This window comes from Hetaerina americana, unplaced genomic scaffold (genome assembly GCF_022747635.1).
Source record: "Hetaerina americana unplaced genomic scaffold, ioHetAmer1.1.p SCAF_5, whole genome shotgun sequence".
NCBI lineage: Eukaryota > Metazoa > Arthropoda > Insecta > Odonata > Calopterygidae > Hetaerina > Hetaerina americana.
In genome coordinates, this window is record NW_027287095.1 from 49895541 (window position 1) to 49910772 (window position 15232).

At 33.1% G+C, this 15232-nt stretch overlaps 1 protein-coding gene across 1 annotated transcript in view; it reads right to left on the reverse strand.

Moving 5' to 3' along the window:
* The window catches only part of Brr2 (U5 small nuclear ribonucleoprotein l(3)72Ab), a 45791-nt gene that overhangs the window by 7848 nt on the left and 22711 nt on the right, over positions 1–15232 (reverse strand). The window contains exons 19-29 of the mRNA XM_071592857.1: positions 13840–13987; positions 13273–13432; positions 11627–11755; positions 8262–8483; positions 8059–8176; positions 7773–7911; positions 6845–7032; positions 5988–6107; positions 4759–4971; positions 4307–4543; positions 2659–2861 (exon numbers count right to left, since the gene is read on the reverse strand). Coding sequence (XP_071448958.1) covers positions 2659–2861; positions 4307–4543; positions 4759–4971; positions 5988–6107; positions 6845–7032; positions 7773–7911; positions 8059–8176; positions 8262–8483; positions 11627–11755; positions 13273–13432; positions 13840–13987 — 1877 coding nt within the window. The remainder of the gene's footprint in view (positions 1–2658; positions 2862–4306; positions 4544–4758; positions 4972–5987; positions 6108–6844; positions 7033–7772; positions 7912–8058; positions 8177–8261; positions 8484–11626; positions 11756–13272; positions 13433–13839; positions 13988–15232) is intronic.

Sequence of the window (15232 nt, forward strand, 5' to 3'; positions counted from 1 at the left end):
AAGAAGCATTGCATGAGCATCGCTCAGGAGCAGTTGAATGATGTCTATGCTGCTCCTGATTTGCCCATAAGGATCATAACTGGTGACGAATAATAATAATAATAATACATTTTATTTGTCCAGCGATCAAGTAGCTACAAATGTTACACTTGATATAAGACACGTCAGGGGAAAGCGACAAAATACATTTGTGGATACAAGACATATCAGGCATTATCCAGAAATTCAGCAATTGAATAAAACATTTTTAATTTTAAGAACCTAAGTAGATTGACTTTAAATGCAGCCACACTTTTATGGGCCTTAATCTCAGCTGGGAGTTTATTATAAAGTTGAAGGCCCATAAAATTTGGGCCAGCACCTGCAATTTTTGTACGCACATATAAAACGTGCAGCTGCTCATTCTGCCTTGTAGAATATTTGTGGATATCACAATTTTTCACATACTCAGATAGATTTCTTTTTGTATGTAGTACTACATGAAAAATATAAATGCATGGCACTGGCAATACATCCAATTTTTTAAACAGGGGACGGCAAGGGGCATTGTGTTTTGCAAAACTCATTAGCCGAATGGCTCTTTTTTGGACCCTGAAAATAGCCAAGGCCTTAGATGATGAACCCCAGTAAAGGATACTATAGGCTATGTGAGAATAAAATTCACCATAGTATAGTGCACAGAGAACAGCCACTGAAACTGTGGATCTAATGGACCTTATTAAAAAGCAGGCCGAGCTTAACTTACTGGTTAAAGTACTTATGTGTTCATCCCAAGAAATTTGAGAATTGATGTGGAAACCCAAAAATTTGGTAATTTGTACCTGTGGGATCACCTTCCCATCAACTTCAATAGAAAGTACTTTGCTTGCTTTATTTTTATTTGCAAAATATATTAGGTGAGACTTCTCTATATTCAAATCTAGGAAATTATTACGACACCAAGAGAGTAAGGTGTGGCTAACCTGTTTACACTTAACTATCAATTCATCAAAAGTAGGCGATACAAGAATAATGTTGGTGTCATCAGCATATAACAAGGGGGTAGCACCATTTATACGTTGAAAACTATCAACAAGGTCATTTATATAAGAAATAAACAAGACAGGCCCAAGAACAGAGCCTTGAGGACGAATCATGGGCATATGGCTATGATATCAAAACCAAAGCCCAATCATCCCAATGGAAGAACCCAGGAGAACCAAGACCGAAAAAAGCAGGCCAAGTTTGACCCAATATCAAGGTTTTAGCCCACTGTTTTTTCTTTGAATACCCTGGGGTAGTGTATCAAGAGTTCTTGCCAGAAGGTCGTACGGCCAATTAGGAGTACTACCTTGAAGTTTTGCACCATTTGCGAGAAGCAATATGAAAAAAACGTCCGGAATTGTGGAAAAACAATTAATGGCTTTTGCATCACGATAATGCACCTGCTCACTCATCGTTGCTCTTAAGAGATTTTTCGGCCAAAAAGAACACCACAATCAAGCCTCAGCCACCATATTCACCGGATTTGGCCCCCTGCAACTTTATCCTGTTCCCAAAACTGAAGAGACATACGAAAGGATGGAGATTTGCAACAATTGAGGGGATGAAGACTGCATCGCTGGAAGAGCCCAAGGCTATACCAAAAGTGCTGATCAGAATTGCTAAGATGATTGGAAAAAGCGTTGGCACAAGTGTATTATATCAGGGGGGGATTACTTTGAAGTAGACAACTTGAAAATTGAAGAATAAATAAATACTTTTTCGTAAAAATATACAGTCACCTTACTTTCTGAACACACCTCGTATAACCATTGTACTTGGGAAGAGAAAAATAGGACTTATGGTCTCAAGCTGATAGTGATGAGTGATTTTATCATTACTTATTACAAATGATGGGAAATAAAACTTTTTGAGAAAATATTAATAACTTTTTCATTTTATCACAAAAGCAACAATAAATGTACCATCAAATTTCTGAAAAATAATAAAAGTTAATCAATATGAAAAAGATCTGCAAGTGTCAAACATAAGGCTAACTGATAACAAAAAGAGAGAGGAGATGACAGAAAAAGTATACAAAAATCACTTTTTATTAATATGGGATAAACATTGATCAAAAATTCAATGAAAAACACCACCATGGTGCAAAAAATCCATTAACCGCAAGTCAATTGATGTCCAGGTAAATGAATACCACACTATACACGCTCTAAAGGGTTTAACATTCAGCCTCACCAATGAATTCAAAAGAAACATCAATTAAAGCATTGGCTAATCATGAAGCACAGATCAAAAAAAAACTTTTGTGAATCTTCCCTTCCAATGTAATTAAAAATTAGGAAAAAATTAATGATAGGCCGGAAAAGAAAAGGAATTCATGTTGAGTCAAGAAAAAGGTGGTATGCACTGGTGATGGAACTGATTCTACAGAATTCATAATTATAATTATTCTCAGTTTTGTCTTCAACACAATAAAGTCGAACTACCCTCCCAAAGGTACTTTCAGGTTTACAGGCTATTGCATTTAATTAACATTTATTCGCAGATACTCATAATTACATGAAGAGATCACAAGAAAAGGAACTGTGATGAACTAAGACAAAAAACTGTTTAAAATTTTCTTGGAAATGCCTCCAACACAAATTTCAACAAAAATTTAAATGAATTTCAACTTACGCATGAATCTTCCCATTGTAGAACTGAGTATCCATTATAACCACTAAGTGGGCGCTGAGAGATAGGCCCCAGCAGAGAGATCGAGTCGCAACAGCCACCTGGACAGCACCAGAGTCAAAAAGCTGTTCGGCAAGACGTCGGTCAGAGGCAGAAAGGCCCTCATGCAGATATGCCACTCCTTGTGCAAGGGCCTCACGTAAGGTCTATAGGGATGAGGAAAATATGAAGGTAACATATCATTTAAATCTCTCAACCTATTACAGGACAGTCCCTATTTTGGATTTACAATTATTCAGACCAAAGTCCTATTATTTTCATTCCATAACTCAAGTGATAACAAATCACGACAACTTGACAATTAACACACACAATTTCTTCAGTCAAAAAAATTGATAATCAAGCAATAAAAATTAATCAAATAATTTGGAACCTCAGGAAATTATTTTACTCCCACATAACACATTGGCCAACAACTATTAGCATGTCACTTTGACAAAAAGGTAGTAATTTTTTCTGTGATTTAAGTTGGACATGAATCAGAAATGAACATACAAGACAAAAGGAAATAAAATGTGTACGCATGAATGCATGGAGTGCATAAACCTTGCCACTGATTACTTACACTCCTTGCCACTGATTATCAAATGCAAGATCTGCAAGTTTCAGGCTATGCTGAATTACATACAATTCAGGGTAGTTTCACAGCTGACTTTTGTCTCATGCCAGGGAATTGAAGACATTTATGCAATGTGAATTAACAGTGACAGACACCTAACTTAGCAGCTTTTTCTTTACTTTATCAATATCATTGAAACAAAATATGAAACAAATTCTGAAAACTTCATATATTTGCACTCAAGGCATACATTACTGTCTTTGTCATTACCAACATGGGTCAGCACTAAAGATGAAATAGTACATTCAGCTTGTATCAATTACAAATAAAAACTAATACAATTATCTGTGTGAAATGTCCCCATAAACAGAGGAATCCACCCATTAAGTCACTTCAGTCAGTGGTGCATGAATATCATCCCATGTAAGGTATTTATGGTTGACAAAATTTTCTGATACCCTCAATTGACATTTTTTGTCTAAAAATTCGCACATTTATAAGTCAAAAATTTTATGAATAAAGAATAAAAAGAGGTTAACAACGTTTGAAATCGCAACTACATACACAATAAAACAAATATTTTAGGGTTGATTTAGCTGTGAACTACATCAACAAATTTGTGAATCAGATCTTCCCCTCAAGGGTAATTTTAAATAAGAAAATGAATAGAATCCAAATGCCTTAAAACACTTGTTTTCTTAAATAATGAGCAATACACTAAAATTATAAGTTGGAAGTTGAAAATTGAAATTTGGTTAATTGAATTGATGCATAGCTTTCATAAACAAATTAGAATAAAAATACTGAATGCAATAAATTATTAACTATTCCAATGATTAAATATCCAACATCGATTTAATATTGGAATGAAACCAATGTTATACTCCCCATCTCTAATGCAAACATTAATATATGGCATCTATCTGTTATACAGTATCTTGACTAACTAGGTTAAGTTTTATCTACCCAAATCTAATATAAAAATGCTGAAATACAACACATGAAGGGCAGGTTTGTAATGTTTAAACTTACCTTATCTGACATTCTATCAAGGAAAGGTTTAATATCCTCTTCTTCAGCCCTGAAAAATCGCCCTGGTTGGCCATCAGCAGCTGCATATGTCAGTAAGTCGATAGCTGTGAGCCGTGCCTGTTTTCTAGTCGGCACAAATACTAAAGCTGGCTTACGAGGGGAATGTTTAAGGATGGCATTGTAAACTGGCTTTGCCATTGCCACCAGACGGGAACCATTGTGAGTGATGTTAAAACCCTTTAAAAATAAAAATGACAATAATCAAACCATACAAGGCAAAAATATTTCTAAAAGATCACTGCCATCAAACTGGAGGTTTCCTTTAGTTTTTAAGCAACAGTATTTTTATTTACTTTCAACCAAACACTTGAAAAATCACATTCATAACAAATAATTTACCATAGGCATTTCAAATTATTCCTTTAGAAGGAATATGTACACTCAAGACTTACCTGAACATGGAGTTCCAAGGGAAGTGGGCGGACACTGGGATGGAAATTAAATGCAGCATTGGCACTACAACCTAGCCACTGAGCCACATCACGAGCATCAGCCAAAGATGCCGAGAGTGCCACAATTCGGATTTGTCGCTCCAACTGAGATGAGATGTAACGCATTCTTGAGCATACCACCTCCAGGACAGGACCCTCCTCTCCTCCAATCAGCTGAATGAGAAAGAAATCAGATGTTTTCATTTCGCAGTAAACTCTTGATTATCCATGCTAATGGATACACGATTAAGCATGAATAATCAAAAAACATGGATGACTGAAATATAAGGGAAACATTGTAGTGATAAAAAAAATATACTTATAAATTCTCCTATTTGATTCCATGCGAGTGATTGGAGATTTTTTAGCAATGGAGAGTACATTTTTTTCGTTTGCCAGCCATTTTTTATGGGTAAAATTACAGATTTACAAGAACACACAACTATCATAGTGTGTATAGTAGAATATATTTTTCTCAGACTGCTAAAACAATCACATGGCCAGCTAAAACAAATGACTGGAAAAGACAAACTTCAAAAAGGGATCGCACATGTGGATTTATATTTACCATATGATACCAATTAAAATAATGCAGTGTAGATAGCTAATGATTAATTTGTTGCATAGCAAAACATGATATTTGCTAGCCTTAAAGGAGAACATAGAATTCTCAGGGTTAAGGAATGCATGATAATGGGAAAGTAGGGATAATACAAAAATGTCCAAATTAAAAGAAATACTGTTGACAAATTTATATTTTGTGGAATTAAAAAACTTTTAAGAAAGCTGAGACATTTCAAACATGCATTTTTTTGTATGCATATCAAAGTCTAAATGCCTTTAATTATCTTTACAATTGTAATTTCATTAAAATTTCAAGGTGCTAGGAAGAATGTATCATGGATAATCCGTAAAACAAATAATACGCACATAAATAATTGAGAGTTTACTTTATATGAAACAATAATTCAATTCAAGAAGGTAGTATTGTTAACCAATAGTTTAAAAATATAAATTTAACATGTACAAACTGATGGTATATTTACATTCTTCAAAGGACTAACTTTTCTCCTCTTTAACCATGCACGTTATGTGATGTTACACACTAGCTTTAAATGTATAGAGTAGGTTTTAATGAGTTACTTTAACACTCCTTTGAAATTAGCACATTTTTCAAATTTTTTCCGTACCTGGAGCTCATCTACTATGAATAGCTGCACATTCTGGACATTTTTCCTCTGCTTCCAACGCCTTGACAACACATCCCACTTCTCAGCCGTTGTTATTATAATTTGCCCTTTGGCTAAGAGCTAAAAAAAAAGTAAAAACAAGAGATGTATGCGAAAATTAAAGGTGACAATAATTAATACTAACAATGTTTAAAAATTTATTTTTTCAATCACAATAGACAAATGGAGACCATACCCATAGATTTCTAATGTCAGTCATTACCCAGTACTGTTGTAAATGCAAATTGAGAATGTATACAGATTTTGTCAACAGACATTAACTGTGAGGTACCCAGGGAAAGACAGAAGTGAGTTGCATAAGCGAAAAGTAGAGGTTGAAGAGGAATTCAATGCAGGAACTCTCTGGACTTAAGTCTGTAGAGACACAGCTTGATGTTGAAACCACTTTGACTTATTTCTAAGTAACACAAAATAATGGGTAGTCACCATTAGAGAGATGTGATAGAGAGAAAGATGGTAATATAGGGAGGAAGGGGGGATGCACGAGTGACGAAAAGGATCAAAAATATAAGAAGGAACACAAAAATGAGGTAAAAATTCTGTTTCTATGGCAACACCAACTTCATCAGGAAAGATCTGGTTATGCATTATGGGTACTCATTCATAACTCCCTTCTCAATTGATTGTCATTTACAATGCCCCTATTTAATCTTATTCCCCTTTGGCCATACAATGAGGTCCAATTCAGATTTATTCAGCACATACTCCAGAAAAACATTAGGAACACAAAACATGACAACAGGAGGACTATAAACTACCACAATAACATCAAAACAAATATATATTCAAATGCACACCTTCAGGTCGGTCCCAGTTTCTCCAGTAAGGAGAACAACCTTCTTCCCCAGGGCTATCCCAAACTTCTGATGCCAATCTGCAAAGACTAGCTCAGCAGGAGCCTCTCTTGGAACCAAATATACACAGCGCCCGTCAGGATTCTGGGAAAGGAGCCTGAGCACAGCAAACTCAGCAATAGTTGTCTTGCCTGTAATATTTTCATTTTGCTCAATACAATCAGTACATCCAATACCTTAATCATTTCATTGGCCTCACAAAGAGTTTTCCAGCCAAAAAACATCTTCAGAGTGATAATAGATGTTCACATACTCAAAAGCTACGTAAGTTCCTTAAGGTGCTAAAGAAATGTTTAAATGTGTACTTCCAAATGAAAAATGTAAGCATTTTAAAGTCTTCATATTAATAGATTTGATTCTTAGGCCATTACAAAACATTATGCATAACCTGTAGCCAATGATGCACCATGTTCAATATATAGTGCAGCCACTGACATCAACCACTATGAATTTTAATAAGTATTTTACAATATGGCAACGAATGCTATGAAAATCCTACAAAACCATAAAATTATTTAATTAACTATTAATAGTTTCCCATTTGATATCCTTGTACCGATGACAAAATACCCTCAGGGATGGACTATACTATCCTGAAAAGTCATAGGACTTAGCTGATGAGCAATAATAAAAATCAGCATGATTAGTAACAAGAACTCAAAAGGACAGAGTTCTCATTGTATCAAGGATCCACTGTTTAATTGTGTCATTTTTGAAACCGTGATCAAAAAACTGAATCTGACTCCGTCTATAGTTTTTATGCATTTATTATGTAAAATATCACTTTCTTTGTATTTTAATCTAACTAAAACTATAAATCAAATTTTGTGAGGAATCAAATCATGGATGAATTTCAGATATTAATATTTACCTGATCCCGTTGGGGCACCAATAAATATATTGTCATCACTGTTATAGACAGCATTAAACACCTGTGTCTGAATTGGATTGAACTGAGGAAATTTATCATCATACAGAGCTTCAAAAGCATTATTCCTCAAAGCAGTTACCTGAAAAAATTAATGAATGTTAACACTGACAAAACTTTACAACACTGTTTTCAATGAGAGTATATTATAATTGGACATTGATTAATATTAGGAAAATACAAATTTTTATGTTTATTAATACAGGATAAACTATATTGTGCAATTTACGGGCAAAGGTTGAAGATCAAGAAGTTCTGTTGGTGGAAGATTTTTTTCAGGCAAAATTAAGTGCCTAAATGAAACAGGCAGTTGAGTTTCAGCTCCAATCCACCGGTCAGATACAATCCTGAAAGGTAGTAGAAAGTACAATAAAAAGAAAAATATAAGCATTGATTATGAATAATGTTGTTTTGAAATAATCAGATACATACCTGAGGAAATATTGGGGTGGCAATGGCTCAAATACAGGAACAAAAAATTTGACAAGATGTTCATCTCGAGCAAACTTAGATTTGAGAAGGAAATACTCATGATGCAGGATGACCTCTGAGTCAACATCCTCAACAAGAACCCAAAAAGCTTCAGATGCTCCATGAAGCTTTTCGTCCCACTGAAAATCTGGGGTGATTGTTAGTTCAACACGTAGAGTTGACCTACAATGAACAAGGAAATGACATATGTTTATAAATTTTATTAATGAAGGGTGAAATTTCTAATTGCCCAAAATGTCACCAAGTTCACATATCGTTTATTGACAAATATGGAATTCCACAAACTTAAGCCATAGAGAAGTGAAAATTTGAAAAGCAGCTGCTTATTTGAGGACATCATAGTGCTCCCCCAAGTGATCTGGTATTTTTAATGAAAAAGGAAAGCAAGAGCAATTCATTCTTTAGCAGGGTTCAATACAGTAACATCAACACATGAAATGTACAATATACTCATATATGTACACCAAACGTGAGTTATGATGTTGTAAGCATCTGTCTGTACCCTCTTAAATACATAAAGTATTCAACAAGATGAAAGATTTTGTTTCCACAGCAATGGATGAGGGTCAAGGGGAAGATGTTGATGGCAATGGATAGCCAAGAGACGCTAATGCATAGGGTGCACTAAGTGCCTCAAATGCATAGGGGCGATGGAACAAAAAAAGAACAGACAGGCAAAGATCATGCATCAGTCAGAGCAGGACCTTATGAAAGATATTTTGTGGTTGTCTGCTGGTAATAAAGTGGAAGAGTTATACTGTATAATATACTGATGCAACAAAATGATTGACTTCATAGATTGACATTTTAGCATAAAAGGACTGTTTCACAGGATTACTTTTTATCAAATGATTTTGGAAGTCATTAGCTCGAAATGAAAAGAATTATGATTTTCTCACTTATGCTTAATACACCTTCTCTCACACCCAGTTACATGGTCAAGCAAACAACAAAGAATAATAAACAAAGACATGCATATCAGGACCATATGGTACCTTTATGACCCAGTTGCAAATGTGCTTGTGTAGGCATGATCCCATACTCTTTGCAATATCAATTTTTTCTTGTGCACAAAAATATTCCATTCAACTTTTAATTAATGAAAAACATTAAGAAAAAATTGTAAATTACTAAGTGAAAAAATGGAAAAAGTATTGTTTTTAAATATTTTAACAAATACTCATTCTTTCCTATATCACTGTTGATGAGTTCCAATTTTTTAACTTCCATCATTTTCATTTTAACAAGCTTTTACAATTAATGCTGTAAATCTTAAAATGGTACTCAAATGCTTTTATGATATGCTTAAAGACTTTTATGATATGCTTATATGCTATGCTTAAAGACAGGCCAACTCTTTTTACAACTACCTTAAAAACGAAAAAGTAAAAAAAAAACCTAAGTGTTAATCTAAAGCAAAGAAAATAAGAATGAGAAGGGCCAGAAGATCATGGTGCACAGTTCAAATATTAATCGCAATTAACATCCACCCTTACATGTACTGAAATACAACCACACAACAAAAGAGTTCAAAATTTACATTTAAAATCCATACCAAATAAAATATGACATAAATCAAAATGCCACATATCATAATGAGATTTTCCTGATAACTTCAAGTATAATTCAAGGGACTAAAATATTATGCTGAAAAATCACAAAACATTACTTTTCAGGTGATGATGAGCATTAAAAGGGATAAAATAATTCATAATAATAATCAAATAACCACTAAATACTTAGCACTAATCTAACAAATAAATATGAACATGAACTTCATAAAAATTAATGTTTCCCCATAAAAAGCCATGTAGATCTTAAATAAATACAGTGGAACCTTGGGCAATGAGCATAATTCATTCTGGAATCTTTCTCATAGAGTGAACAACTCGTTACGTGAAATGAATTTTCCCAAATAAATCAATATCAAATACAATAATGCATTCCATGATGAAAAACTAAATTATGCACAAGGTTTAATCACAGAAAATTTTATGCACATTATTTAAGATAGTGAATCATCTTCATTTTATCTTCTTTTGCCGAATGAACCAACACGGAATGCAAATTTGATTTGAAGAAAACAAAAAGAAATGAAATACTCAGTTAATTATTTATGATATTTCTAATACTTTTTTTTATAAAACTGTCCAGGTAAATTTGTTCCCAGTGATGCTTATAAATTTTGTGAAAACATGAAAGAGCATTATCATTAACTAAATTATGATACAGCAGTGAATGAATAATCATTATTTTCTCTTCTGTTGCCTATTTATCAACATGGAATGCGAATTTGTTTAGTAGATTAATCGAAATAATTAGTAATCAGTAGAAATTATTGAAGCCATTGATGAAGTTCCCTGATGCCTTTGAGCTTGAGTTTGCGGCTTCACCATGCCTCTAAATGCCAATTATTTTCTTAAACTTTTTGAGCTACTCTCTGTTTCCCTTGAATACTGCTTTTTTGGCCATTGATTATACCAGTTCTTAACAAAGGCAGCGAAAATCACTTGGGTCTTCTCACAAATAATGCTCTCGTTGATAACATTGCCTTACAATTGCTATTCGTTTATCCATATGAGAAGCATTTCAACATCGTTAGGAATACATAGCCATTACATAAATATTCTTGCCGCTCACTTTGAAACATCTATCTCCGATTATGTGTGTGTGCTTAATCAGCCATGCTCACACACAATTCTCACTTTTCAATGATTTTAGTTTTCATTTCTACAGTCATTTTTTTTTATTATTATTATTAAAAATACACATGTGCTGATAGACATTGTCAGGTGGCACAAAGTCCCAAATAATTGCAAAAGATAATACATAAAACTAGACTTCAAAACACAAATCTCTTTAACAAAACAAGTGAATCCCCATCCCATTTACAACCATTTATCAGCAAGCGGAATTTTGAATAACTTATGGCTGTCTTCTTGTGGTTTTTTTCTTTAGGACATTTTTATTACTACGAAAAAAATATTACTTAAATTTTCACAAAAAATCATGAAAAATATGCCTGAAAATAAGTTTGAAAAGATGCGTGACAACTGGCGACACAAAGATGCTAGCGGAACAAGAGCTTAACACAAACTGAATCATCAGACGCATAAATATTCTAGGAGTTCCCCTCCCTTTGTCACTCATCATGTGAAACATTTCTTTATTAAGTACGCCAATTTTAGTCAAATATTTTTACTCCTTATGCAAATAACTCACTGTACAAGGTGCTCATTAAGCAAGACGCCACTGTACAATACTCAAAGGTAAAATTTGATTCATTATCATCTATAAATACCAACCTGGTAATTGGTTGAATGTGAGTCGACAACTCCAACTTAGGAAACTGATGCACATACTTATGGATTGTCTTACCCAACTTGGGCACTCTTATTAACTCTCCAATTTCACTGGGGCCTAGGTCATAGAGCCTGAATAAAATATACAAAAATTGCAATTGAAAAGTTTTAAGCTAGGATTTACAATGCAACATACTCATCCAAGCAACATGACAGCAGAGAACATTGGAACACATCTTAGAGAAAAATCATTTTAAGATTTTAAAAAAATAATTTTTAAATATCTAAAAAAATATAATTTAAACAGTACAGGAGAATCTAAACCTGTGCCTAATGAGTTCCTAGCACCAAATTAAAAATTTCATTACAAAATCAAGTAATATTAGCATTGAGCAGTTTTCGTACTCAGGTGGTGCATAAGAATGAAAAAAATAATAATTGAGAGGAAAAAAAAGACGAACTGAAGCGAACCATAAAAATTACACATGAATACATTCTGATCTAATGCCTAAGATAGTCAACTACATTCTTATAATACAAAATGATGAAAAGTACATATATATAACACAGAAATATGCCTCAAACCCATTTAAACCTCTGAATTAATATGTGATTGCGATGAGATTAAGATTTGATAAAGATTTAATTAGTTCAAATTAATAATTTAAAATTATATAAAATTGTCCAACTACCAAAGTTAAATATAAATATTTTCCACAAACAATTTATTAATCCTAATTTTACTACAAACCAATGCTTCTAATTACAATTAAATCTCCAATTAACATTATTTTTAGTAAACAAGTAAACAATGTTCATTTGAGGTTTACGTAAAATTGATGGTGGGAGGAAAATATTTACGAGTATTTTTAGATTCTATTAATGGAATATTTTGGAGGATTATAATTAAAGAAATAAAAACAAAATAAAATTATACATATTATCACTGGCAATAAATCTAAACAGAAAATAATAGTAATAAAAAAATTGAAGTCAGACTTCCCATAGAGAGTGGTTTCCTTTTATACCATAAGACTACTGTATACTACATATACTATATTTATATATACTTCTTTCAAATGTCCCATTTTTGCTTGACTTTTAATGGTTTTCTTTTCTTTAGAACTTTTAAAGCAATGCCAATCAATATTAAAATAAAAAAGCAAGTAATTATGGTCAATAAATGATTGTGGTCTTATTTCTTGCGGCTAAAAAAAGAGACCTCAAAGGAAAAACAAAACCATAGCATTTCCTGCATTTTAGATTACCAGAGATAACTAGTCTATCATTTTAAAAACTGAATAGTATACACTTTAATAATCAATTAATAGATAAAATAATTTAAACGAACACAGACAGTATGAACATAAAAAATTAGTTATGAATGAACCAGGGGCAAAATACGATAAAAATTAGTTTGTTGTCTCCATGAGCAAAGAGAGAACATATATATCAGATCTAAAGAACACAAATTTAAGATTAGAATTGCATTTATTTATATGGAGAGCTGTCTGGGTCATAAAATTATGTAAATTTGAAACTAATCTAATTTGGGTTCATCATGTTTCAAAGCAATTCCATTTATCTTAAAGTCAATTAAAACCTAAGCAGCCATTTTTAGCTTATAAAAATTTCATTCCATCACATACCTTTCCCAAGGGAAATTTTTCTTCTCAATTTTCTTCACAATTTCCTCTGGCATTTTCCTAAACTGCCTCAAAGGTGACATAGATTGCCACATACGACGATCAACCATTTTGCAAAGAGACAGTGCCTTGTCAGCCAGCTGAGCCCAACCCCTGTATAAAACTGATAAAGGAAGAAAATAGCTAATTAAAGGGAAAACCCTTGTTTAACATTGAAAAGCCCATATTTTTGTACAATTGCTGGGAGCAAGGTTGCCTTATAAATGAGAAATAATTGAATACTCAATGGCAAGCCATGTTTAAAGGAGCTTATTCTATATGTAATCATCAAATAAATGAGAACAAATGCAATTTAACACATTATTTCTAGACAAACTGTAAAATTACAAATTTGGCAAGTTTTTCAAGAGAGAATATTCCCACACTCTGGAAAAATTTTCTTGAATCAAAACAAGGAACCAGAGATTTCCATACTGTACCACAATCTTTCTCTAAGTCACAACCTGATGCTGCTGTAATAGCATATAATTCACATAACATGTGCTTATTATCCCAGAAGTAATCTCCTACCTATTTCAAAGATGGCCCTCATCAAACGAGCAGCAGACTGTGTCACGAATACCATATCAGACATTAAAGCGAAACCTTCCAGCTTCAGCTGAGATATATATGCCTGCAGTAGAACATTTACTTTGGCACTTGGTTCTTCAATACTTTCCTGTCAAAATAAAAAAATCAATCTTATTCAAGACATCTACAGTCATAAAGATATTTACACAATGAGTTAGAATACATATACATAGTGAGGAATGTGATAGTCTAGGGCTAGAGCATTGGACTAACTGGAGGGCATGGGTAAGATCTCCGGGAATGTCTCTGGGCACACAGTTTCGCTCAAGGTGAATGATTTTTAGAGTACCAGAATTTCACCTAACCACACCTGAAACTTCTAAATTCATTATGTAACCTGTTTTAGGTTCCCAGATCATTGACACCATTTTTATGCCATCTTACATTCCTAATGTAATCTTATCCCTATTTACACTTCATAAAATTTTAATTCCTCAAAATTTATGATGAAAAATGAAAAGGAAGATGATGCATGGTGTACTGTTCATTGCATATTTCACAAGAGATTATTAGAGTAAATAAATTTTAACACTGATTATGAATGAGTAAATCAAATTACACATATAAAATTTGATTGTCTGGTAGTAAAACATTACATCATTCATGCTTCCAAAAAAAGACTGCAAACAATGTAATGATTCTAACTTTGAACTTTTGTCTCCCAAAAACTAGGAAACTTGAGCTCTATAGCCTCGTAAAATAACAAATTAAAGGAAAACTCCTATAGCTGTAATAAGTTAGCACCATTCGACTCACAAAGAAAATTACATTTGTTGTGATAGATAGATACATAGTGGTCTTTATTTGGGCGAAATTGAGACCAAATGGTCCCTTCTTCCATTTAACCCATCGTCATATACATATTATATTACCCATTTAAACTTACAGTTACATTCAAATCTAAACATAAACACATAGAGATAGACATAAATTCATTAATCGAAATTTGCACATCGAAAAGAAAAAAGTATATACGTATATATAGACACACACATACACATACATACACATACACACACATATATACCTATATGCATACACATACATACACATATACATACATATCCACACACACATACATATACACACATAAAACATACATACATGCATTCATACACATGCATAAATACATACATAAGTACGCACATACACACCCATACATACATACATATACATATATAAATTAAGAATACTCCTTCAAATACTCAAATTAAATGACAGTGAAGATAGAGTACAATAAAATGAGGAAAGTCTAAGCAAAGAATGAGGTTTGTGGGAAAAGCTAGGGAGAGCGTATGATGTAGCGTAGGGAGAGCGTTGTGATGGCTAGTGG